The sequence below is a fragment of the Paroedura picta genome, chromosome 11 (assembly GCF_049243985.1).
Source record: "Paroedura picta isolate Pp20150507F chromosome 11, Ppicta_v3.0, whole genome shotgun sequence".
NCBI lineage: Eukaryota > Metazoa > Chordata > Lepidosauria > Squamata > Gekkonidae > Paroedura > Paroedura picta.
In genome coordinates, this window is record NC_135379.1 from 63227262 (window position 1) to 63253514 (window position 26253).

Here is a 26253-nt window from a genome sequence, read left to right on the forward strand (position 1 = left end):
CCCCCCCCACACCAATGTAACTTTGACCATTCTAGAGAGATTCCGTTAAAAATGCTGTCAATATTTTGAAGTGGCAGACTCCACTCTTGAAAAAACACAGTATGAACTCAAAGTCACTCTTCCTTGTGCCTATCAGCAATGGTTTCCTCGGCTCAGCTTGCACATACTAATTTGTCTTCACACAAACATGATTTTCACCTAGTCATGACTTCACTACCACAGAACTACAGACCCGCAGTGTTGCACACCAGGGCTCATGTTGCTGCTATTTGGCGTTCTTGAGATTTCCCCAGATAGTTACATGGCTATGACAGTAGTCCCACTGTGTGCATTTCTACCAATCCAGAATCCCACAAATATGGCGCCATTTCTGGGAACAAATTCAATCCCTTTATTTATTTATTTTTACAGCCTCAATGATGGTATGTGAAGATTTTAAAGTGAAGATAAGAAATTCTTGAGGTCCCCTTTATCATTCTTTTTATTCTCTTCAAGGCTAAGCAGTTTCTTCAGTCGAGTGAAGTTAGATTTGGCATTTCTGGGACTCATGGAGGAGAAATAAGAAGTTGATTGTCCAGGTGTAGAAGTTCTGAAATGGAAGATTATACACAATTTTAAGAACTGGAAATAACACTTCTAAATCTCTAATTAAGTGTGAAACAAATGCTTGCGTAGACAAATAGCCACATTAATTAAAAGGATCATATATTTCACAAGAAACGTTCATAAATACATACATGCATGCAAACGCGCATGCACACGCAAATTCCCGGGAACAGACAGCCTGGATGTGAAGCGGCCCTAAGGCTTTATTTGGACAGGACTTAGGCCTTCAGGAGCTCATTCTGTGTGTCCTTTAAGCCAGTGGTCCCCAACCTTTTTATCACTGGGGACCGGTCAACGCTTGACAATTTTACTGAGGCCCGGGGGGGGGGGGAGTCTTTTGCCAAGGGACGTCGCTGCTGCCTGAGCCCCTGCTCCATTTGCTTTCCTGCTTGTGCCCGACTTCCCGCCGCCCACTGGGGGGTGCTGCCAGCAGCAGCTGCTCAGTGCCACGTCAAGGGAGAGCCCCAGCCATGGCAGCTGCTGGAGAGCACCAAAGGTGGGCCAGCGGCAGAGTGGCAGGGCAGCCCCCGAGGCAGCAGCTGGAGAGGAGGACGAGGAGGCTCTGCGGCCCGGTACCGACTGATCCGCAGACCGGGGGTTGGGGACCACTGCTTTAAGAAGTCTTCCTTGGGGGAAAATGCGCCCACATCCACTATCAACCAATGGATGCATCATTGCGGCCTACAAGGCAAGGGGCGAGAAACCGTCCCAGGGGGTGATGGGTCATTCATTGAGGGGGTGGCGATCTCTGCTGCCTACAAAGCCTTTCCCTTTGGAGGTCATATGCAAGATAGCCATGTGGAAGTCGGTCCACTCTTTCATTAGGCATTATAGCAGGGGTAGTCAAACTGCGGCCCTCCAGATGTCCATGGACTACAATTCCCAGGAGCCCCCTGCCAGCGAACGCTGGCAGGGGGCTCCTGGGAATTGTAGTCCATGGACATCTGGAGGGCCGCAGTTTGACTACCCCTGCATTATAGGATAAAAAAGTTGGTTTCTGCCAGGGGAGGGGGGGGCGGAGCTTTGTAACACAGGCTCTACAGGGGGCTGCCCAGGTCTATCATTTAGAATCCCATGCCCATCCGGACACACTGCTTGTTTATGTCCCAGCCGTAAGACTGCCCTGCCAGGGGGCCACTGGAGAACAGAAAGATTATTTCACTTACAGGGAATCTTTCTTCCCAGTGGTCTGAAGGCAGGGCAGTCTAATTGTTCCCGCCCCTGGGGTCAGCGCTAGACAGAGGATGTGGCACAAGCCTAGAGTGTGGGAAGCCAATATTTTTTGCTTATGTCATTAAATTGAAAGGATCTCAAGTGCAGTAACTGGCCGGTTATTTATCTCTTTGTTGCATCTAATGTGGCAGTATTTTTTTTTAAGTTGGAGACCCCAAGCTATGCTGTCTCGATGAACAGGAAATATATACCTGGAACCTAGTGACAGTTTCTTTTTTTGAGATCCTAAATGACTGTCGCTGAAAGGCGTGGTTTTCTTCAAAAGCGTTGGAGTCTCAAAGGCTGAAGTTTTCATGCTCCAAGACCTACTTTTCCCATAGTGCCTGCTTGTCTTCTTGCACATTTTGCAAGTGATTAGCTACAGGGAGAAGGCAAAATAGCAGAGATTAAACTGGCCACTTTTTAAAATGTGTGGCTGCCACAATTCTGAGAAAGCACAATTCAAAAATGGCCCCTTCAAAAAATGCCTTTAGAAGAGACAGCAGATGAAGTCTCTTCGTCACATCAGTCATTGCACTGCTCCAGAAGGGGGGGGGGGAGCCAGGTTTATAAACACTACTAAAAAAACAAGCTGAATCCCACAGTTAGGAATAAATGACATAATAAACAACACTTGCATGGCCTTGCCCTCTGAACCCATTCAGTAGTTTCAAATTTTAACAGAGACTATAAATTACTGTTACATCTGAGCAAGCGAACAAGACTTCCCCTGAAAACGAAAACTGGAAACCATGGTTTCTTCATGGCTTAAGATCCTGAACTAACCTGGAGGTAATTTCCTCTGTTAGGAAGGAGGAAAAGTCACAGCATACGGGCTCATTCATATAATCAAAAATTCTGATTTGGTACTGCATCTAAACCACAATTATAAGCTTGGAGGAATAACACTAACTTTGCATGCTATGCATAATTTCCTTATTTTCTCATTAAAGTTTTGTGATACATGGTCCATTTCCAGCTTACAGCCCAGGTGCAAAGATGATCCAAGAAAGAGGAGGTACATATAATTCTTACCAGAATGTTTTTTGATTCTTTGTACCTCTTCAGCTGCTTAACTTGCTTGAAATTGAGTTTATATTTCTTAGTTTCTCGATGAAGTAATTTCTGTATCTGTGGCATTATTCTCATTTTGGGCTTTAGACGTACTCTGTGGTTATCAGGAAGAAGCAACTGGAAACAGAAAGGGCACACTTGGCCCTCATTGTTGACATTTTTGCCTGCAAATAATAAAAGTAACATTAGGAAGAAGCTCCTTTTCCCAATATATTTTACTGGTGAGCCCAGAGTTTCTCATCCTGAGGCTGGGAATTCATGAGGTTCTATCAACTTTTTCTTTCCTCTTGACTGCCAGATGTAGTAATTTGTTAGGAAACTTCCAATAACAGAACTTCACAAATCCAGTAAGAACCCAAGAATTTCACATCTAGAAGATGGACCCCACTGGTGATAAATCAAGATGGGTAGACATGTTAGTCTATCTGTAGCAGTACAAAACAGCAAGAATCCATAGCATCTTAAAGACTAACAAAGATTTCGGAGGGTACAAGCTTCTGTGAGCTACTGCTTACTTCTTGAAATACCAATGATCAAGATACCTTAAAGACTAACCAAATTTGTAGCAGGGCATGAGATCCCTGCCACAAATTTTGTTAGATTCAAATGGGTCGCCGTGTTGGTCTGAAGTAGCACAATAAAATCAGAGTCCAGTGGCACCTTTAAGACCAACAAAGATTTATTCAGGGCGTGAGCTATCGAGTGCAAGCACTCTCCCTCAGACTAAGAACTCCCTGTATGGAAGAGGAGGACAGTGTAGAGCAAGCAAAGCAGTGGCGACGACTCCATGGCCAGGTGAGCAACCGTTGGCGGCCAGCAAGACACCAACAGCTCCCAAGTAACACATTTTGTTAGACTTTATGGTACTCCAGGACTCTTTTACTGCTATAGATCCCTGTTCTGAGAACTTGCTGGCATCTGCTGCCAATCCAGGCAGTCCAGGATATCAGCGACCATAGAAAGGTAAGGATGAAAGAACCGGCATTTTAGCACTGAAGTGCAAGGCATGCAGCCCCTTTGCTAGAGGCTTCTTATATGACCCACCTTCTGTGTTGCTAAGTGTCCATCTGTAAGAAAGGGAAAGATAAAAGGGAGTATTACTTATACATGATTACCAGTTCCACTGGGCCTATGTTTTCAGTTTCACAGTCACATATCATCATCATTCTGTACTACCTTTTGAGTAATCCAAGCAAATTTTCTCAGGCATCATGAGAACATGAGGGCAATCCTGCTGGATCAGACCAACAATCCATCCCCTCTTAAGGCTACATGAGCTAACACCGTTTCTCTCATATTAATTTTGCATGATGGGGAATGGTCCCCGTATAGGCATGCAAAACAGGAGGCACAAGAATGGGAGTGCTGTTCGCAGTTTAATGAACATGCCATTCACTCTGCCAATGAAGCATAAACATTGACAGGATATTGCTGGAGAACACGCAAAGCAGATCTGGGTCTCGTCAATGCATTGATGGAAACTTCACGGTAACTGTAAGCTATAAACCAGGGGTAGTCAACCTGTGGTCCTCCAGATGTCCATGGACTACAATTCCCATGAGCCCCTGCCAGCGAATGCTGGCAGGGGCTCATGGGAATTGAAGTCCATGGACATCTGGAGGACCACAGGTTGACTACCCCTGCTATAAACTACTTTCCACGAAGGAAGAATAACCTGATATGGGCAATCTAATAATCCATGACACGTCTTCGGTCAACTGTCTCCACTGTCTCCCTTTTCTTCTTTCTCCCATGATTATTTTCTAGTCCAAAACTGCAAAGTCCTCTGATTAGCCTGTGTCCAAATCTCCCCCACTGATTAGTAGGACTGCCCGATCTGGGACTTTGGGGGTGGAACCGGGCAGGGGTGGGTCTCAGTGGAGCCTTTTGCTACGTTGTCCCCCTCCCAAGCAGCCATTTTCTCCAGGGGAGCGGATCTCTTTGGTCTGGAGATGGGCTATTGATCCCAGGGGGTCTCCAGGCCGCCCCTGGGGATTGGCACCCCTACTTCATTCGCCAGAATGGGCAGTCCGGGGTCTGGCAAAGGGGTGTCCGAAGCTACTTCTCACGGGAAGGGAGAACCGCTTGAGGGTGGGGAGCGGCAGAGGGGCACCAGTAAAGAACGCATCAACAAGGGGATTGTGCGGCATGGAGACCAGCCGGGAGATCTCCAGACCGCGCCGGGAGGCTGGCAACGGGATCGGCGGCCTCTCGCTCCTCCCCCCCCCAAGGAAAAGCGCGTGGCCTCACAGCAGCATCCGCGCCTGCGCAGGACAAGCGCCCGCCATCCGCCGCGCGGCCTCCTCCAGAAACCGCCGCCGACCCATCGCGCTCCCCGAGGGACAGGAAGCGGAAACACAGGCCGGGAGAACCTTTCCGGGTGGGGACAGCGGCCTCTGCGAGAAGGTTCCGCGGCCGGAGGGGCTGGGCCAATCGGCGCTGCTGGAGCCCTGCGGGGGCGGGCCTTTCGTCGACCACGGCCATTCATTGGTCCTAAGGCCCGCCGGGTTCCCTGGATCAAGATCGTTATTAGCCTCTTAATTATTATCGCGGCTGTTATTATTGAAGGGGGGAGGGAAACACCCACCAATGGCCGCGCTTCTGCTCTGTCGCTCCCCTCTTTGCAGAGCAGGAAGCAAATGGGTGGGGGAGAGGCGCCGCCTGAGTTTCTGGGGTGGCCAAGCTATGGCGCTCCGGAGGGCCATGGACTACAAGTCCCATGAGCCCCTGCCAGCTCGCCTCATGCTGGCAAGGGCTCATGGTACTTGTAGTCCATGGACCAGAGGTCCACAGCTTGGCCACCTCTGTGCAGAGCCTGTGGTCCGGCTGAGAAGAGCACAGAACAAACCTCGCGCTTCCCGAGCGGCCGTCCATCTGCAGCCAGCTGGGGGCCTGGGGCTACTCGCAGTCCCAGTAGAGCTGTCCTCACAACGCAGTTCTTCTAGAGCTCTCTCAGGCTCGCCTGCCTCCCGTGGTGCCTGTTGTGGGGAGGGGAAAGAGAAGGCGAGGGGAAGCCACTTGGAAACTCTTTTGGGTAGAGAAAAGCGGCATATGAGAACCAACTCTTCTTCTTCTTCTTCTTCTTCTTCTTCTTCTTCAGTAATCTCAGGGCTCTCTCAGCCTCCCCTCCCTCACAGGGTGACTGTTGTGGGGAGAGGAAAGGGAAGGCGATCATAAGCTGCTTTGAGACTGCTTTGCGTAGAGAAAAGCGGCATATGAGAACCAACTCTTCTTCTTCTTCACTAATCTCAGGGCTCTTTCAGCCTCACCTCCCTCACAGAGTGTCTGTTGGGGGGAGAGGAAAGGGAAGGTAAATGTAAGCCACTTGGAGACTCTTGGGTAGAGAAAAGCAGCATCTAAGTACCAACTTCCTCTTCTTCTGACTAACCAAAGAACAAGGAATCAGTTCTTGCATAGTGTTTCATGCCAAATGAACTGACTATGGATAACTGAATAGATGACATTTTCATAAGTTACCTACTACAAGCACTGCACCCCTGCACTGGCTCAAGAACTATGCATGACCTGACTAGCTGGGGGTCCCGACAGGAGACTTTGGGGGCTGAACGGGAGGTGAGCATGCAATTGGCCATGTGATCGGATTGCCATCAGAAGCATGCATGCGTTGCTTTAGAAAGCCCATGTGCTCTCTGCCTTTTGGCATCACTGCTTCTCCTACAGGGAGCTTATTCCTCAGCTAATGAATCAAAACATACTTTGGCTTCTTACCCTGGGTGTTGTCTTTAATTGGTGTGTTGGGGACACCAAGCTGACGAACCTGTTTGACTAAAACTTCAGTCAACATCACTATTAGTATCCTCCTCATAATGATTGTTCTTATTATCATTTTGATTCTTCTTCTCATAATTATTCTTATTGTGTTTTATCACACCCCTCATTCCTAGTATCACGATGCAGGCCCACAGCATCATCTTAGCCTGAGGTTAGGCCCATGGAAATGGACTGCGCTAGGACCAAGGCTGCTAGGGCCAGGGCTGCCGCTAATTATAGATGTGGCTTTCATGGTTTTAAAATCCTATTAATTTTTAACTTGTACCGCTGTGTTGTTTCAGGGTGTGCGCTGCCCTGAGCCAGCTTCCCGGAAGGACAGTATGGAAATCAAATTAATAATAAAGTTCTTATCCTCACCATTTTAACTATTATCGCTATTATTCTCCTCATCGTTGTCATTATTTTCCAGGCCATGCACACATTGGGCTGATTTCTTGATTGCTGTCTTCCTAGTTCCCTTCCTCCGCTCAACAGGTTGTGGGGGGTGATCAGGAGTGTTCCACGTCTTCTGACCTTTCAAGCTAGAGATGCTGCAGACTGAGCTGCTGGACTGTCCATGATCTGCTGGGCAAGACTCTACGGCAGGGGTAGTCAAACTGCGGCCCTCCAGATCTCCATGGACTACAATTCCCAGGAGCCCCCTGCCAGCAAATGCTGGCAGGGGCTCCTGGGAATTGTAGTCCATGGACATCTGGAGGGCCGCAGTTTGACTACCCCTACTCTATGGCATTAATCCCTCTCCTCCCCAAACTCTTCCCCCCCTCAGGTTCCACCATTCAATCTCCAGGAATTTCCACACCCAGAGTTGGCAAACTAAGGTCAATTTGATTAGCAAACTTCTCCTGCCACCTTCTTCCATTAAGCATTTTGCGCTTACTGTGGTTTGGCAGCAAGTTATATTCTCGAAATAAATCTAATGCAGGGGGAAAGCAGCAGTGGTGTCTGGGTGTGCTTAACCGGGACAGCAAGAGGAGAATAAGGTAGGCTAGACCTGCTGTTTAACATCTGCTGCCTGGGTGTGTGATCTAAGTGGCCAGTAGAGGGCAGTCAAGATGTGCTCCTTGCATGCATCTTAAGAATTTTGCCCTGATCATCTGTTTACCGAGAGAGAGAGAAATGAAAAAGAGGAGATGGGGGCATCGCTCCTTCAGTTTACTACTGGGGATCTATCTGTAAGGACTGCTAAGAAGAACAAAACCACCCGAGAAGAAAGGGCCCTTCTCTCTCCCAGCGGTGTCTGGTCACTTCATTAGGACTTACAGCGGGATGAGAGGATGGACCACGGGACGGAGCTGGCAGCCGGCGGCAGGTGACCCAGGTGAGAAGATCCGAGCCTCTCCTTGGAAGGGAGGAGGCCGGCAGGGCAGGGTGGAGGAAGTCCCATCTGTGGGTAACAGAATCAAAGAAGTGCTGACATTTTAGCAGCCCTGGCTGAAACGGTGCTCAGGCACTAAGGAACTTGCCAAGGGAGTAGACGGGTTGGCACCAGTTAGTCCCCAAGACAGCTCTTTGAAAAATGCTGAGATGCATCCATGTGCTCCCTTGGTTGTTGGAACAAGAAAGCAGAGATCAAGAGCCTGGTTTCATTTTCCAGCTCTTGTCAGGGTCGTCCCCCACCCCTTTCCCAAACTTTGCAATAAATGCATTGCCCTGGACCAAGGGAGAGATCCGCTCCTCCACTCTGAGACCGCTGAAGGTTAACTCTTTCTGTGCCAGGCGAGGAGGATGGGGGGGCATTCTGCTGGGGCAGGGGGGGAGACATCTCTTGTCCCCAGTGGGCATAGGCAGCCCCACTTGTGCATCATGGTTGGGGGCATTGTTACAGCCCTCCTGTGCCCCCACATGTCTAGTTTTATACACATTCAAACCCCAGATAGACAGTTCCAAACCCCAGACATCCACAGGGAAAAGCAGAGTTGTTAAGCTTTTATAGGTTTCCTTGCCCCCTAGTGTGACTTAATTTATCTCCCTTGGGAAATATCTGGAGATTTTGGGGGCAGAGCCTGCAGAGGGAGGGGTTTGGGGCAGGGAGGGGCCTCAGCAGAGTCCAAGGCCAGAGCATCCACCCTCCAAAGGAGCCATTTTCTCCAGGGGAACTGATCTCTGCCTTCTGGAGGCGGCTGAAATCCTGGGCAATCTCCAGCCACCACCTGCAGACTGGCAACCCCACATGTGTCTGAAGGACTGAAGGCCATTTCTGCTTCTTGCATGGGAATCAGCCGCTGATCTTGACTATTTTATCGAGCATTTGCATGATCCTTGTTTCAATGTCATAAGCATGTCTCGAACTCTTCACTTGCAGACTTTGTACAGCATGCAGTCTTTGCAGGAGAAAAGTTGCTGATCCTGCGAACACTGCCTGCTCCCCCAGCTCTGCTTTCAGGCAGCTCCTTGGTGGGACCTGTGGTTCACCCATTGCAGAGCGGGGGAGAGTCTTCTGGGCAGGGGCTTGTGTGGATGAGATCTGGCACTCGAGCAACCTGGGAGTCTTAGGGTGCATCAGCTGATGAATGGCATCTAGGGCCTGAGAGGTGATTGCACCACAAGGACTTTTCAGGTTAGGAAAAAGACAACTGAGGGGGCAGCATGTGAGAGGTTTTCCAAGTGATGCCTGGGGTGGAGAGAGCTGGCAGCAGGAAGCTTTTCTCCCTCGCCCCAAATACTAGAACTTGGGGGCATTCAAGGAAAGCGAGGGTTCAGGAGGGATGAAAGGAAATGTGTCTTGACACAGGAAGGAATCAAAATGTGGAATTTGCTGCCAGAGGATGTAGTGATGGCCACAGGAATAAACAGCTTGAAAAAGGAATTGGGAAGATTCCTGGAGAATAAATCTATTAATGGCTGCTGGCCGTGCTGATTGAGGGAGATGTTCAGAGGCATCAATTCTCTCAATCCCAGAGGCAGGAGGCAACATCAGGGGAAGGCCTTGGCCTCTCTGCCCCATTGTTGGTCCTCCAGGGCAGGGGTAATCAACCTGTGGTCCTCCAGATGTCCATGGACTACAATTCCCATGAGCCCCTGCCAGTGTTTGCTGGCAGGGGCTCATGGGAATTGTAGTCCATGAACCTCTGGAGGACCACAGGTTGACTACCCCTGCCCCAGGGGAACTGGCTGTGAGACAGGATGCTGGACTGGATGGCCGCTGCTCTGATTCTGCACTGGTCAGACCTAGTTTGGAGTGCTGTGCTCTTTTCTAGGAAACTTTAGAGCAGGTACAGAGGAGAGCAGTAAGGATGATGAGAGGTCGCAGGAATTGAGAGTGTCCAGCCTGGCGAAGAGGAGGCTGGGGGTGGGGAGGGTGTTGTGCCCTCTGGGGGCAAGGAAACATCTTACCTGGCATCTATAGGGTCTTGGGTTCACGAGGCCACTCACTGCTTCCTGCCCTGTTTCTGGGGAGCTTGCCACAGGATATAATAGTTGAGAGCCAGCTTGGTGCTCTGATTCAGAGCGGTGGCCTCTAATCTGGAGATCCAGGTTGAATTCCCAGCTCCTCCTCCACATGCAACCAGCTGGGTGACCTTGGGCCAGTAGCAGCTCTCTCAGAGCTCTCTCAGCCTCACTTCCCTCACAGGGTGTCATTATAAGCCGCTTTGTGGAGTACAAAAATCAACTCTCCTCTTCCTTCTCATCCTCCTTCTGGAGAGGTCAGCACAGTATGAGGAGAAACTTTGCACAATAAGGTCAGTTCAGTGGTGGGATTGGGTCCTCGTGGGATATTGTGGGTTCTCCATTCCTGGAGGTTTCTGAGCATAGGTGAGATGATTCTTTGCCCGGGGGTGCTTGTGGCCATCCTGCCTGGTGCTGAGGGTGGATTGGATGATCTTCCACCCTTTAAATTCTATGATTTGGTTCTCTGAAGAGGCCAAAAGTCGCAACAGTCGCATCGGCAAGTATATTCTCTATAAAACCTTTCAGGGAACCTCCCATCCAGAGGTGGGAAGGAAAGGAAGAGGCTGCCTGATTCCGCTGGGCAGCTGGAGGGGGGGGCTTGCGGAGGGTTCATTGCATGTTCCAGCAACCTGCCATGCGACTTCCAGCGTGGCAAAGAAGTGATGGAGGCAGATCAGGGGGCTTTGTGGTGATGCTCTGGGTTTGGGGCAAAATTCTCTGGTAGAATTTACATCTACCATACAGTTCTTGCTCAAAACCCAGAGTGCTGCCCCAACTTTCCCCTGCTGAAGTCCCAGGAGCCCATGTCTGGAATGCCGCAATTCCCCCCTTGCTTGGGGTGGGGGTAGACCCCCTCCTGTCAGCCAGCTGACTGGTGGTAGAAAGGGGAATTTTGGCATCTGCTGCGCCTATATACATGCCACATTGTTATGCGTCCCTTGCCAGTTATCAGTTGTTCCTGTTGCTGTTAAGAAAGAGTTGTCGGACAAGCATGGCTCTGTTTCAATATACTGTACAAGGACTAGCCGGGGCCAGCCCTACTTAGACGCCAGGATCTGAAGGGCAAGCTGTAGAATACTTCATTTCAAACTTTCAGGAAACTCTCTCCACTGCATCTTCAGACTGACTACAGAGTTCCTTTGCAATGCAGAGTGAGCAGGGGAGGCGGCGTGGCTCAGCAGTAGAGCCTCTGCTTGGCATGCAGAAGGTCCCAGGTTCAGTCCCCAGCATCCCCAGTTAAATGGATGCAGCAGCAGGTGATGGGAAAGACCTTTCCCTGAGACCCAGGAGGGGACAATACAGACTTTGATGGAACCACAGAAAAGAGCAAGGGTCCAGGAGCACCGTAAAGTCAAGCAAAATTTGCAGTAGAGCAGGGGTAGTCAACCTGTGGTTCTCCAGATGTTCATGGACTACAGTTCCCAAATGCTGGCAGGGGCTCATGGGAATTGTAGTCCATGAACATCTGGAGGACCACAGGTTGACTACCTCTGCAGTAAAGGATGAACATCCACTGCTCGCAAAGGCTCATTTCCTGCCGTTAAGTCTTGAAGGTGCTCCCGGGGTCTTGCTGTCTCCTCCTGCTACAGATAGGTTAACACAGTGACCCATCTTGATCGATCATGATGCTCCATGGGTCTGGTTCAGGAGAAGGGGTGGGAGGAGTCCATGTTGCACCTCGAAGCACACTCTGCACTCCACAAGGGCCGCCCCAGCAGCTCAATAGCATTTCTGGAACTTTCTCAACATGACTGACTTCCTCACGGAGAAATCTCCGACCAATTTTAGAAGAACCCCAAGGCGCTCTGGAGCATGGCATGAACACGTCACCACTGTGGGCAAGCCCCAGGTCAGAATGATAGGTTAGGCAGTGGAAGGCAACTCCTAGTCCCCCCTGTGTTCCCTTTTCCCTTGGGATAAGCTCCCGATGGAGTTCTGGGGAAGGAGGACTGTCCTGTGACCAGAAATGGAAGGGCAAACTCTTGTGCCATTCATTTTTCATGATTATTATTTCCTGAATCCATAATTTAAATCTCTGCTGTTGTTGTTTTTGGTTCAGTGCTGCTGACATTACTCTGCCGAAAGCATTGATGACTTTCAATGTCTGCTTTTCTTTTCCACGCACGCGATAGTTTATGCTTTTCGAAAACGAGAAACCCAGAATAAAACATTGCTCCTTTACAAAAGAAGCATAATGTCGCTCGGGCAGTTTCATCGCAAAAGCAATTTTGATCATCCTGGGAAACATTCCTCTCACCAGCCTGGGTGGGGTATGTAGCTCAAGCAGCAAAACCAGCTGCAAACAGCAAGGAAGAATGAGGGCAGGTTGCCAGCCTCCAGGAAAGGACTGCAGGTCTCCTGGCATTACACCTGATCTGCAGGTGACAGTTTCCCAGGAGGAGGAAATGCCTGCCCGGGGGGGGGGGTGGAGTATTGTCTGCAGCATTATTCTTGGGTTATTAGATATGTTGAACATGAGTCAGCAGTGTGACTCAATGGCTAAAAAGGCAAATGGGATTTTGAGCTGTATCAAACGGAGTATCGTGTCCAGATCACGGGAGGTGATGGTCCCGCTTTACTCTGCTCTGGTTCGGCCTCACTTGGAGTCCTGTGTTCAGTTTTGGGCACCCCGGTTGAAGAGGGATGTTGACAAACTGGAACGTGTCCAGAGAAGGGCAACAAAGATGGTGAGGGGTTTGGAGACCAAGACGTATGAAGAAAGGTAGAGGGAGCTTGGTCTGTTTAGCCTGGAGAGGAGACGACTGAGAGGGGATCTGATAACCATCTTCAAGTATTTAAAAGGGTGCCATATGGAGGATGGAGCAGAATTGTTCTCTCTTGCCCCAGAGGGACAGACCTGAACCCATGGGATGAAATTAATTCAAAAGAAATTCCTTCTATACATCCGGAAGAAGTTCCTGACAGTCAGAGCAGTTTCTCAGTGGAACAGGCTTCCTCGGGAGGTGGTGGGTTCTCCATCTTTAAAATTTTTTAAACAGAGGCTAGATAGCCATCTGATGGAGAGGCTGATTCTGTGAAGGCGGGGGGGGGGGCAGGTTACAGTAGATGAGCAATTGGGATGCGAGTGTCATGCATAGTGCAGGGGGTTGGACTAGATGACCCATGAGGTACCTTCCAACTCTATGATTTTATGATTTTATGTCCTCTCTTTTGGGTGTCCTTTTAAACTGATAAAGTATCTTCTTTTGGGTCCTGGAGGTTAGGAATATTCTTGGTTAGTAGCAATTCTCACAGATTAAATAGTCGGGGCTCTTTTAAATGAGATTTGTCATAGTGATGACTTGTTTGGAGTAGTCAGTTGGGAAATATATCCCTTTTTCTCTGCTTTTCCTTTCTTTCTTTTCTACCTTTTTTTGCTTTGCTTTTCAAAACAGGGTCACCCTACATTCTGCCCTCCGGAGGCCCCTCTCTTCCCCACCCTGGCTGCCCCCCAAAATCTTCAAGAATCTCCCACCCTAGAGCTGGTAGCCCTGAAAGCCCAGATAGGGGGGGGGGGGTTCTCCAGTGGGCGTTTGGGGCTTGATTGGAGGGGATACCGGGGAAGTTGCCACAGTGGATGATGGGTAACGGTTGCCTCCAAGGGAGGAAGGCAAGGAAAAGATCCCTGTGAAAATATTGCAAACTACTAAAAACCTTGATGCTGGATTCTTGCCTCCGGATCTGCTAAGCATCACATCAAGGATGAATTTGGATAGAATGTCATGGTTCTTAAAGCTCCTGTGGGAGGAGACTTGAAGATACTCGTACAATGAACCATTGACAGCCCTCTGAGGTCCTCAGGAGGCAGGGGCTCAAGTCAGGTGGGCCATGTCTTTCAGCCCAGGAGAGGCCAGGTCAGTGGCGAGGAGTCATGATGGACATCTGCTCCCTCCGGGGCCAGAGGCAGTGGGCCTCTTTGGACCTGTTGCTGGGGGCACAGTGGGCGGGAGGAGGATGCTGCAGTCCTCCTGATTGGAGGCTTCCTAGAGGCAGCTGGTTGGCTGTTGTGCGCCCAGAATGCTGGACTTGATGAGCCTTTGGCCTGATCCAGCAAGCCTCTTCTTATGTTCTTAAGGTATTCTGTTTCCCCAAGCAAAGCAAGCTCCAATGGCATGGGCCCAGGTATGAGGTGCCAGACGCCTTCTTCTGTCATGGAGGGCTAGAACAGGGGTAGTCAAACTGCGGCCCTCCAGATGTCCATGGACTACAATTCCCAGGAGCCCCTGCCAGCGAATGCTGGCAGGGGCTCCTGGGAATTGTAGTCCATGGACATCTGGAGGGCCGTAGTTTGACTACCCCTGGGCTAGAAGCAAACTGTGCCCCTGTGGGTCACTGGTCCCCTCGTCCTTATAGTGCCCCAAGAAGATGCTGGCGGGGCGTTATCCGAGAACTGATCCTGGTCCAGGGCAAGGGGGTGGGTTGCTCCATACACAACAGTTTGCGAGCAAAGGGCTGATGAAACTGCATTGTCTGAACCTGCACATCCCCTGGGCTGATTGGCCATTGGAGAGGTTGGGTTTGGCCCACTGTGTGATTAGGAAAGAAGGAGAGAAGCTGGAGCAGCTGGCTGAGAAGGACCCTCTGAAACGCTGTTCCATGAGAGGAGACATTAAGGGATTGCTAGTGAGCTGTCTCCCTGCACCTGGATGGCCAGCCTGATCTCCTCAGCTCTCAGAAGCTATGCAGGCTCAGCCCTGGTCAGTGCTTGGATGGGAGACCACCAAGGTTGCAAGGCAGAGGCAGGGCAGGCAAACCGCCTCTGAGCATCTCTTGCCTTGAAACCCCCATAAGTCATCTGCAACTGGACAGCACTTTCTATCACTGCATCTTAATAAGACGGTTGAGAAGTGTTGGGAAAGGCAATGTCCGGTCTACAAAGAAGAGAAGAAGGCCCTGCAGGGGGCAGCAAGGAGGCAACTAGACAGGAAAGCGCTTTCTCTCCTGTTGAGTGTTATTTCTTCTCTGCTTCCAGATTGCTCCTCTCTGAGCAAAGTTCCCCCTTCTTCTGGGAAGTGCCACACTCAGTTTCAACAATTCTCACAGCTAGAGATGTAGTTAGGAACATCTCTCTCTCTCCTCTTTCCTCTCAAGTATATTAGTTCCTAAAAAAACCTTTATCTATTCTTCAATCAGGTTATGCACCTTTGCTTTTTAATTACTCTACCAACAAAAATCTGGGCCCATTTCAGAACTGTAAGCTCCAGAATATCCTAGAGTTGTGGAGTCTCCTTCTTTTCCACCCCACTCCTGTTGCCCTGGCAATGTTGTTCTCCAGCATGCTAATGCAGGCAAGTGCTTACAGTCCCAATCTGATTGGAGGGAGGCTTCCAGGCATCTAATTAGCTGCAGACATCTGCCCACCTGGAAACAAAATAGAGTAGTGGGGGGAGGGGGGACACAAGTACAACAAAAGTAGAGCCCAAGTGTTTAAAATGCAAATTAGGAATTAAGGGGGAAAGCAGCTGGAGTCCCCGTTAATCTTCCATCTCCAGCGTTGTCAATTTGTCACTCTTTGCGAGCTCAACCCAAAAAGTGCCTCCCCAATAGCATAGATTCCAATCCTCCTGCAAAGGTCTCCATCAACACACCAAATGAAATTTGAGAGAAAGGGGGCTTTGCTGTCAGCCCTAACCTGGGTGGCCCAGGGCAGCCCAATCTCGGCAGGTCAGTTCTTGGACGCGAGACTCCCAGGGTTGCTATGGCGAGCCGCCTCTGTCCATCTCTTGGCTTGAAAATCCGATGCAGGGTTCCCAGTGGTGCTTTCAAGCAGTCAGTTTTATCTCCCCAGGAGTGAAACAGCTTAGCAGCTGCCTGGAGCCAGCTTGGAAGATGGTTAGAGTCAAGAACACCCTTCCGGAAAGATGCTAGGCAGCATCCGGCTGCTTCCTTGAAATGTATCTCAAATAATGCTCAGGTAGAGCTTTTAAAAATGCTTGCTCAAACTATGGAAATACACTATGCTAGAAAACAACAGAACAAAGTCTCAGTCCAATGGCACCTTAAGACCCACAAAGTTTTGTTCGGTATAAGATTTTGGGTGCATGCACATTTCTTCTGCACACAAAAGCTCACACCTTGAATAAAACTTCATTGGTCTTACAGGTGTCGCTGGATTCAAACTTGGTTCTGCTGCTTCAGACCATCTGCACCAGGCCTGGTGTGGAAAAGGTCTTGGTTTATAATAGTTTTCTCACTCAGAGGCTGTCAACTCTACCTCTCCAGGAGCCATCACAGACCACCACCCCGGCCAAGACTCCTTCTCCCCCCATGCAGCCCAAACACTGCATTAAAGAAGCCATCTGTTTTGCCCAGCTCCCTGAGGCCTCAGGACAGCCCAGAGCCCTGGAATTTTCTCCCCTTGTTCCCCCTTCTCAGTGGCCATGTGTCCAGGAGCTGTGTCAACAAACGTTTGTGTTCTGGGCCTATTGGTTGGTTCACGGTATTCTTTAATTTCTAGTTTTTATTATTCTGCAGTGCAAATTATTGTCACTGGCTACTTTAGACTGTCTTTGATTTTTCTTCTCTTCTGTATTATGTTGTCTTATTTGCATCCTTGTGGTGGCCATGGGGGTTCTTTTTTAGCTTTCCGGTGTATGCTGCTCCTTAGATTCGTAGATTCTTTTTCAGCTGTTGTTTTAGACTGGTATCCAGGTGGGTGTTTTTAGGTATTCTGAGTTTTAGGAAATGCATTTAAAGAAAAGGCAGTCAAGATCAAAGATGGTTAAATAAATAACTGCATACCATCCCTATCTGTTCTGTTCAGGGTACTGAGCTCAAACATTGATTTAATATGACATCTCAAAACAGGAACTGCACAGTCAGCCCTGTCAGCTTCTTGAAAAGTGATATCTTAAATATATTTTTGTGTGTGTATGATTTGCTGGTCTATGATCTGTACAATTAAATTCTATTATATTTTGTGTGTGTGCGTGTGGAATCTATCTAGTAGCTGTTATTGCAAACAAAGGCCTTTTATTTATTCCTTGGTGTTTTCCTTTGCTTTCATTGTACATTCACATTAGGTTTTCTTTTTTGTTCTGCTTTTCACCTTACTTTCATTGTGCACGTACGTCGGTCTTTCTTTTCTAATCTGCATGGATTTTCCTGGTCTGCAGTGCTCAGTTCACTTTCCGTTAATTGTTTCCCTGTGTTTTCTGAGAGTGATTTTCTGCTGGTTTTCCCTTTGCTTTACTCCCAGGGCAAAGGAAATTCCAAACCATAGTGAGCCCCTCAGATTGTTCCCTCCGCCCTTTTCCCAGCCCTCAGGGGCTATTTCTCCATTGCTCATACTGTGCCGTGTGTATTTCCGTACTGCAAGAAGAGATTCTTCAAGCTAGATTTGCTATATTTAGTGCAGGGGTAGTCAAACGGCGGCCCTCCAGATGTCCATGGACTACAATTCCCAGAAGCCCCTGCCAGCGAATGCTGGCAGGGGCTTCTGGGAATTGTAGTCCATGGACATCTGGAGGGCCGCCGTTTGACTACCCCTGGTTTTAACTATGGGTTTTATTGCAATTTTATCTTGTAAACCACTGTGAGCCTAAGGGAATGGCAGTATAAATAAATAAATAAACAAATAAACAAACAAATAAATAAATAAATAAATAAATAAATAAATAAATAAATAAATAAATATTTAAAAGAGGGTTGCCAGCTCTGGGTGAGGAAATATTTGGAGATTGGTAGGGAGGAGCCTGGGGAGGATGGGGTCTGGGGGAGGGAGGGGCCTCAGCATGGATGTGATGTCCTCAAGTCTACCTTCCAAAGGAGGCATTTTCTCCTTGAGGTCGCCATTGCCTGGAGATCAGCTGCAGTAGACGGGGGACACCTGGCCCCACCTGGTATTGGATATTTGTTGTGCTGGGTGCCGGGGAGGGGAGTGATGTTGTATTTGAAACTCCTTTAGAAATATCTTAGTTGTGGCACTAAACTCAAAGGTCCAGGCTCTCGAAGACAGTCACTTCCAAACTGCTCCATAGGGTGCCACACAAGAAAAGATTGCCCGTTGAATCTCTGCACGAGTCATTGTTCTGGATTCACTTCCTTGCAATTAGGAAGCTTGCCCAGGTGAGTGACTCATGCAGAAACCCAGAGGGTGGGGACTCAGTTTCCCTTTCTAGCAACAAAGAGTGAAATTGGCCTCCTGTTTTTGTCGGAAGCCATAGCAGCAGTTCCTGTGAAGCTGCTGAAAGAGGTCAGGGCCCTGCAGTTGGTCTCGTTAGAAAGCAGAAACACTACAACTGCCAGCAAAGGCCGATCCATTAAGAAGCAGGGACATTTCACCCCCCTGCTATGAGGTGTTGTCTCCCCCTCCCACCCCCAGATGCTGACACAACAGCCTGGCTTAAGGAACAGCTGGGAGGAGTGGACAGCAAGCCTGACTCTCTGTCTCTCTCGTGTGCGCCAAACTAGGAGCACGAAATACGCCGTTCCCTCAGAGGCTGTGCACAACCTCTGTGGAGCGGAGGCTTTGGGGTGAAGGCCTAGGGCAGCCAGGTCTCATTGGCTCTCCGAAGCCAAACAGGCTGCTTGTCCTGGGTAGAACTGGGGGGGGGGAGATCCCCCGGAAGCCCAGGGCTGTGGCACAGTGGTCGTTGGCCTAGGCTAGTCCAGTGGGGTCAGATCTCAGAGATTAAGCTGGGTCAGCAGGTGGGGAATAGGGTCGCCAACCTCCAGGTGTCACCTGGAAATCTCCCGCCATTACAACCGATCTCCAGATGACCAAGAAGATTATATCCACTGGGAGGCCCTCCCCCGGGCTTCACCTGCCCAAATCTCCAGGTATTTCCCACCCCAGAGCCATGAAGGAAGGGCAGAGTTGCTGGGCAGAGGCAGACCATGGGAAATCACCTCTGATCATCCCTGGCCTGAGGATCCTACAGGGCGGCTGTGAGGCAGCCTCAGTGGGACCAGCACTGCCCACCACAGCCTGGCCCGTTCCTTCAGGCAGGCTCCTTGCATCCCTCTCTCCAGCCTTCTGGTTTCCAACACACAAAAACCAGCCGAAATGATATTACTCTGCATATTAGTGTCTCGGAAGGGCTGAAGAATCAGGAGATTGCACACTGCCTGAAGAATGCCGCATTACAATCGTATCAAAAGCTCTCATCAAGAGCCAAGTCGAATAAATCTCACCGTTCAACGGCTGCAGAGCATTTTTGTGGAAAGTGAGAAACAATCATTCAGTTCCTGGCTCGTAAAATAGGTTGGAGGCGCTCAGCGCGGTGATGGGCTGTGGTGTGGGCTTTAAAAGATGGCCGTTCAACAACAGCGACCTCATTGAACACTGAACAGAGAAGGCGTGGAAGGGAGGGGGGCAACTGTGTGCAGTTCTGGAGGCCTCACTTCAAGAAGGACGTAGGTAAAATTGAAAGGGTACAGAGGAGAGCGACGAGGATGATCTGGGGCCAAGGGACCAAGCCCTATGGAGATAGGTTGAGGGACTTGGGAATGTTCAGCCTGGAGAAAGGGAGGTTGAGAGGGGACATGATAGCCCTCTTTAAGTATTTGAAAGGTTGTCACTTGGAGGAGGGCAGGATGCTGTTTCCATTGGCTGCAGAGGAGAGGACACGCAGTAATGGGTTTAAACTTCAAGTACAACGATATAGGCTAGATATCAGGAAAAAACATATTCACAGTCAGAGTAGTTCAGCAGTGGAATAGGCTGCCTAAGGAGGTGGTGAGCTCCCCCTCACTGGCAGTCTTCAAGCAAAGGTTGGATACACACCTTTCTTGGATGCTTTAGGATGCTTAGGGCTGATCCTGCGTTGAGCAGGGGGTTGGACTAGATGGCCTGTATGGCCCCTTCCAACTCTATGGGGCTTTTCGCACGCCTTCAAAATCGCACAATGGTTGCCAATTGAAAACGCTATTGATTTGCCATTATGCACAACGTCGTTGACAATCTGCCACACACCTGAAACCGATCCGCAAAAAGCGCTTCTACAAAGTCCCTCCCCCTGGCTCTCTCCTCTGATCTTCCGGCGAAGCGATCGCCATTTTTTTTTTCTCCGAGCGAGCGGGGATAAACGCACCAGCGAGCCTCTGTTTAGAGGCTTCCCCGGCTTCAGTCCCTCCCCAGAGTCACTAAGCACAAAAAACAGAGAAGCCCGTTTGCTGATGTATTTTCCCTTTATTTTTTACACTGTTTTCGGCCGAAAATCGGGCCCGTGAGGGGGGGGGGGTTTCACTCGGAGGGAGCGTGGCAACGATTCCAGCAAGTGGAAGCTGGCTAATCCATCCCAGAGTGGAATCTTGCGCATTTTACCAAGCCATTTTTCAACAGCAGAACTCGGTTTGAAAAGGAATAGGTCAGAAAATGCAATGGATGGGAACGTGTCCCTTGGAAATGACTAAATGCTTGACCGTCCAACAGAATGCCCACATAGCGCACAAGGCAGTACTTACATTTCAAAAGGTCATGAGAGCTATAAACTCATTCTACCAGAAAATAAATCTAAACCTCTCCCCAGGAAGCCTAAATAGTATGGGCACCATTCAATATGCAATCATTAATCCTCTAATCTCAGACTTCCCGCTCTTGGATTTAAAACAACGGAAATGAATGAAAGCAAAAAGTGCAGAATGAAAAAAGAGGGTGAGAAAAACTACAAGGTGACTCCCACAAAGAATAGCATATTTAACAACTGAGCACCAGAGAACATGAGCTCAATTTTTGTACCCTGCTTTTTTCTATCCAAAGGAGTCTCAAAGCAGCTTGTAATCGCCTCTCCAGACCCCCACAACAGACCCCCTGTGAAGTAGGTGAGGCTGAGAGAACTCTGAGAGAACTGAGACTGGCCAAGGTCATCCCAGCTGGCTGCAGGTGGAGGAACAGTGGAGGGTCCAACCCAGTTCTCCAGATTAGTCTGCTGCTTTTAACCACTACAACAAACTAGCTCTTGGAGGAGAAGTGAACTAAAATTACTCAAAGGGAGCATGTTATCCCAAAACTGAGCCACAAAATAAGAAACGGGACTGCACAGCCACTACTAGAAACCAGAGTCACTCCTGGCCTAAGAGAGGAATTTCTACACTGCAGGACATCTGGAGGGCCGCAGTTTGACTACCCCTGCTTTAAGCCCTTCACCATGCTGGATCACAAGACTGAGCGGGGAGCAGAGGGAGGAGGGTCAGCTTCCCGGAAGGACTCAGTGCAGGCGTGCATCCTAGCTCCCGTTGTATTCTTGGGTGCAGCAGCCTTGTCCCTAGTAAAACAAAACATGACAAAAATGAGGAAAGGTATCCCCAGAATAATATTTAGTGATGAATCACCTGCTTTGATATGTATTGCTGTTTTTTTTTCCTCTTCTCTTCCTCTTACCCACAAATTTCTGTGTGTCTTTGCACCAAGTTCATAAATGCTCATCTCTTTCTTTGGGTATGTTGTGTCAAAAAAAACAGAATTTGTTTCCCCAGTTTTGTTGGCAGCTCCAATTCTCTTCTGCAGAGACAGTCGCCTACTTTAATTTCGCCTGAAGTTACAGTAATTTAGCGAGAAGGAAATGTATTACGAAAGCTATTTCATCCCACTCTTACACGAGACATCCAAATGGATGGCATGTTATTATATTACCGCAGGTTTCTGTCAGTTATTCTGAGAACACAATTTCCCTCCCCCCCCTCCAACATGGAAGCAATATTCTGTGTTTTATACCAGAGGTGGGGGGAATTACAATGGAGCAACCATGTCGAGGGCTGCAGATTTAGCATCCTGCAGGTAAATATCAAACTAGAGGCAAAGCACGTTGCACCCAGGAATACAACAGGTGCTAGGATGCACCCCTGCTCTGTCCCTTTCCTGGGTGCTGGCCCTCCTCTGTCTGCTCCCTGCTCCAACTTGAGATCCAACATGGTGAAACAGTTAAAGAATACCAGAATTTAATTTTATCCCCCACTCCTCCTCCAGGTGCAGGAAGCTGGGTTGCCAACATCCCAGTAAGGTTCTTGGAACTCCACTGTGAACACCAGCAGCTGCCTTCTTCTGGATCTGACCCCCCACCCCACCCCACCCCACCCCCATCCCTTAGGGCCAGCACTGTGAGCTCAAGCTAGCTGTGGGTCTCCGACTGGGTTTATTCACATCATGGTCTGCTTGATCGGTTTAATTGGAGATGCTGGGGGTTGAACCTGGGACCTTCTCCATGCTGAGCAGAAGCCCCCTTTCCCAAGAAAGAAGGAACATGTCAGCAGAATAAAGGGATCTTAATTGATTATTTGTATGATTTCCAGACAAGCGTCTCGTTTGATTCCCTTGATTGGATCAGGTTGATGGTAACCTGAGAGGGCTGCCTGCTGCCCCCTGGCTGCTGACTGGGGAAGGGGAGGTATTCCAGGTCCACTAAATGTCCACTAGAAATGTCCAGTACTCTGGGAACAATAGGTGTCAGGCCTTCTTGGGTGTGGGGCATTTTTTGACCCTGCTCACAACAGCATCCTGGTTATAAGGGAGATTTCATGTGCGATGCACCCCACGGACACTCAGATGCCCTGGAAAAGTCATGTCACCGGTTTCCTTGCTGGCTTATGCATGCAGGTTCAAAAACTCAGTTTATATTCTGAGCTGAAAACACTCTTCTTAGTGAACGCGGACTTCAACTGTAGTGAGGGTGGCCAACCTCCAGCTGGAACCTGGAGACCTCCAGCTGTTACAATCGATCTCGAGATGGCCAAGCCCAGTTCCCCCGGCGGAAGTGCCCCCTTTGGAAGATGCACTCTCTGGCATTACTCCCCATTTTATTTTATTATTATTATTATTATTATTATTATTATTATTATTAGATTAGATTTATTTCCCGCCGCTCCCGAGCTGTCTCATAAAACCCCCGCCTTCTTCAGGCACCGCCCACAGAATTCCCAGGGGCTTCCCGGGCCAGAGCAGAAGGTCTCCAGGGTGGGCAGCAGCCATCCCGGAAAGTGTTTTGTAATCAAGAAGCCACAAACCTTCAGGGTGTGAGTCGTTTACGCAGCAGTGAAACACACTAATGTCTCCTTTGAAAATGGGGGAAGGCCTCCTTCACTGGCCAAGCTTCCTGTTCAGGATTGCACTCCCATTGGTGCTGAAGTAATTAAGCAGAGGAGAATTGATTAAGGGGCTTTTGCATTTCAAAACTGTTTGCGGGGAAATCAGCTGAATGTGAGCAAAAGATAAATGAGTAATCCTGCAACTCTGTTAATGTGCTAATATGCAGTTAGAACAGTTGTCAGGTTAAATACCAAATTAATTCAGAATGATTAAACAGTTTGTAGAACATACTCACGCTTGCTGATCTAGAAAACTATTAATATACTCAGAGAGGCCGGCATCACTATTCCAGAAACGTTACCAAGTTATATCCTCAGAAGGCTGAAGGTGCACGCCTGGGTCAGCATGTCCAGATGCCCCCAAGTGGACTCCAAAAACACCCTCCAATGGCTGTGTGGAATCAGCCTGTGGGCTGTCTCTGGACAGGGGCCATACCTGCCTCAGGGAACCCCCTCAGATCTGAGCAGCGACCGAGGTGAGTCAGAATTGGTGAGGAGCTTCCCCCAGGCTTTAGGTGGAACGCAAGGATCTGGATGAGAGTCGAGAACCCCAAAAAGGAGCTCATTGTGTAGAACTATAAAAAATATTTGAGGGTGTGGAATTAAGAAATCTCAGGCAGTCATAATGTTAAGTGCCCAGTACTCTACAACAGCAGTCCCCAACCCCTGGTCCAGGGACTGGTAGCGGTCCGTGGATCAGTACTGGGCCACTGCTCCTCTTCATCCTCTTTCCCGGCTGCTGCCTCGGGGGCTGCCCTGCCACTCTGCCGCCAGCTCACCTTTGGTGCTCTCCAGGGGCCGCTATGACTGGGGCTCCTCCTCGGCATGACCCTGTGCAGCTGCTGCTGGCAGCGCCCCCCAATGGGCAGCGAGAAGTCAGGGGCACCGGCGGGAAAGCAAGTGGAGCAGGGGCTCAGGCGGTGGCGGCGACATCCCTCGGCAAAAGACTACCTCCCCCCCGGGCCTCAGGAAAATTGTCAAGCATTGACCGGTCCCCGGTGATAAAAAGGTTGGGGACCACTGCTCTACAACCGGGTGCTCACCCAGTGGGCATAGCCCGGTGGGGCTCTTGTCCAGCAGGACTCTGATCGACCATTGGAGAAGGAAGGGCGAATTTTGTGTGTGGGTTTGCCTCTCACGGTTGCCCTGTTGTGGTTGCCCCCACCATTCTATACCAAAATGCCATAGATACCCACAGGCTCAAAAAGACTGGGGACAACACTAAAGAGCAAGTTATTCCAAGCACCTGCATGCTAAGCAAGGTATCGCGCTTAGTGAGAGAAGCCATCGTGAAGGAAGGTCAAGCCCAATGTGAGATGAGAGATCCTGATCCTGAAATGAGCCCAGCCCTGATCAGGTAGCAAGACGCTAACTAGTGCCAAAGGGGAAAAGCAGAGACATGAATCCTTACGGGCAGCAGGTGGCTTTACAGCTATGCCAAGATGTACTAGACTAGCAATCCCCAACCTGTGGGCCGTGGACCATGTGTGGTCCTTCGACTAATTGGAGGTGGGCTCCGAAGGACGCCTTCTCCCCCCCCCACACACACACTTTACTTCATCCCCCCCAGCCCTTTACAACACACTTCGGGTGTCATTGTCTCCCATCACTCCCAGATGGGACTATCTTGTTGCAGAGAAACAAGCTCAGGGTTCCCATTGATTTGTCATTGTCATGAGTTAAAATTTCCATGAAAATAAAATGTTCCTTATGTTCATTGTTGTGGCGTGTCTGTATCTTATTTTGAAGGGATGTTTAAACATGACCATAGCGATCAGAGAGCGTTAGGGCAGTGGTTGAGAGTAGAGGAGTAAACTACCCCCCCCCCCACCGGGCCTCAGTAAAGGCATTGAGTGGTCCCCGGTGAGTGGTCCCCAGCGTTGAGTGGTCCCCAGACTGTGTGTGTTAGATGTATGGGGACCCTGTGGCTTTATGAACTCCATGCTCAGGCCTATGCTCAGGCCTAGCCAGGGGAAGGCTCTGGCCTCCTTGACGGAGACTGCCTCTCTCCTGTCGGGCCTTTCTTTCCCCTTCCCCGGTGTGATTCCCTCCACTTCTCACAGTGTCACCAAACTAAAACAGTTGAGCCACTTCATCTCCTCGGGCACGGTCAGCCTGGCTTTGATCCGGAAATCAGGTATTTCTCGTTTTAGCAGATTATCTGTCCTACTCTCCTCCAGCCCTACGTTTCAAATGAATCCGCTTGCTCCCTTTGGATTCAGTTTGGATCCGGTCAACACATTGAGGAAGGGCTCTGTAGAAGTTATAGGGCAGACAGCAAAGCCTAAAGACAGACAAAGATGAGCCTCAAGTACACATCCCAATTGGCCAAGAAGGAGAAGGGCCCCCCAAACGATTCCAGAATAAGGTTCTAGGAGGGGTTTGGGCAGAGCAAAGAGATGAGGTGCACATTGCAAATGGAATGAGGTGCACATTGCACATGAGCCCCTGGTGGAAAGTGAAAGGGAGGCTTACCCGAATGTAAGAATAACCATGCTTAGATAGCACAAATATTCATCGTGACGGGTTCTGTTAAGAGCTGAGTCATTGCTAATTAATTACTGGAGGCCCTTGATTATCGCTCCAACGGCTAATGGTTGGGTGAGGACAAGGTCTATTCAGGATAGGATGATTAAACCAAGGGGTCTTACTTCCTCTGCTGGCTGTCTAGATTTTGTTACTGATGATCACAGATGGGTTGACTTGCTCAAATACAAATATTGTTGCCAGCCTTCAGGTGGGGGGTCTGAGGAGCTCCTGGAATGACAAATTAACTTCAGAATGCAGAGATCGGCTCCACTGGAGGAGATAGATGCTTCAGAAGGCGAACTGTGTGGCATTACATCCCCCGATGTCCATCCCCTCCCCAAGCACCAGTGTCCCCACGCTGTGCCCACAAATCTCCAGCAGTTTGCCAACCCAGCCTTGGTGACTGTAGGTGCGAAAGTATAGTGAGAAGCTGGTCCCACCACAAAGAAGGAGACATGGACACAATGGAGGGCAGCCTTGCACCTAAGGTTTCTGATTCTTGGAAGACACAAATTTGGCAAGAGATGGGGGGTGAGGCAGTGGGGTCAAATGGGTAGACACCCTGTGCCACGGGGAAGTCCTGGGAGGTAAAACTTCAGAGCCAATAGGAAACAGGCTACTCCTCCA

At 49.5% G+C, this 26253-nt stretch overlaps 1 protein-coding gene and 1 long non-coding RNA gene across 4 annotated transcripts in view; one reads left to right on the top strand and one right to left on the bottom strand.

The window, feature by feature from the left end:
* Window positions 1-367: 367 nt before the first annotated feature.
* On the bottom strand, window positions 368-5297 carry RMP24 (ribonuclease MRP subunit p24). Of its 3 annotated transcripts, none has more exons than XM_077303621.1 (5): window positions 5143-5297; window positions 3937-3959; window positions 2986-3056; window positions 2031-2197; window positions 368-589 (listed from the first exon to the last, which is right to left on the bottom strand). In XM_077303621.1, exons 1-5 carry the CDS (start codon window positions 5217-5219, stop codon window positions 436-438), a joined length of 492 nt encoding a protein of 163 aa, XP_077159736.1. In that variant the 5' UTR covers window positions 5220-5297; the 3' UTR covers window positions 368-435. The 3 variants fall into 3 exon arrangements, with proteins under 3 accessions (XP_077159736.1, XP_077159734.1, XP_077159735.1); XM_077303619.1 differs by having other exon boundaries at window positions 2854-3056; window positions 5143-5293; XM_077303620.1 differs by lacking the exon at window positions 5143-5297 and adding an exon at window positions 4069-4117 and having other exon boundaries at window positions 2854-3009.
* Window positions 5298-7801: 2504 nt separating this feature from the next.
* The window catches only part of LOC143820683 (uncharacterized), a 37481-nt gene continuing 19029 nt past the window's right edge, over window positions 7802-26253 (top strand). The window contains exon 1 of the long non-coding RNA XR_013225461.1: window positions 7802-8002. This is a non-coding gene — a long non-coding RNA (uncharacterized LOC143820683). The remainder of the gene's footprint in view (window positions 8003-26253) is intronic.

What these genes read in the sequence shown, in the direction of transcription:
- RMP24 (XM_077303619.1), bottom strand. Translation starts at nt 5,219, where the DNA reads ATGGGTCGGCGGCGGTTTCTGGAGGAGGCCGCGCGGCGGATGGCGGGC. An exon ending in GCGCAGGCGCGGATGCTGCT is followed by an intron (nt 3,960 to 5,142) that starts GTGAGGCCACGC and finishes CCTTTCTTACAG; the next exon opens with ATGGACACTTAGCAACACAG. An exon ending in GACACTTAGCAACACAGAAG is followed by an intron (nt 3,057 to 3,936) that starts GTGGGTCATATA and finishes TATTATTTGCAG; the next exon opens with GCAAAAATGTCAACAATGAG.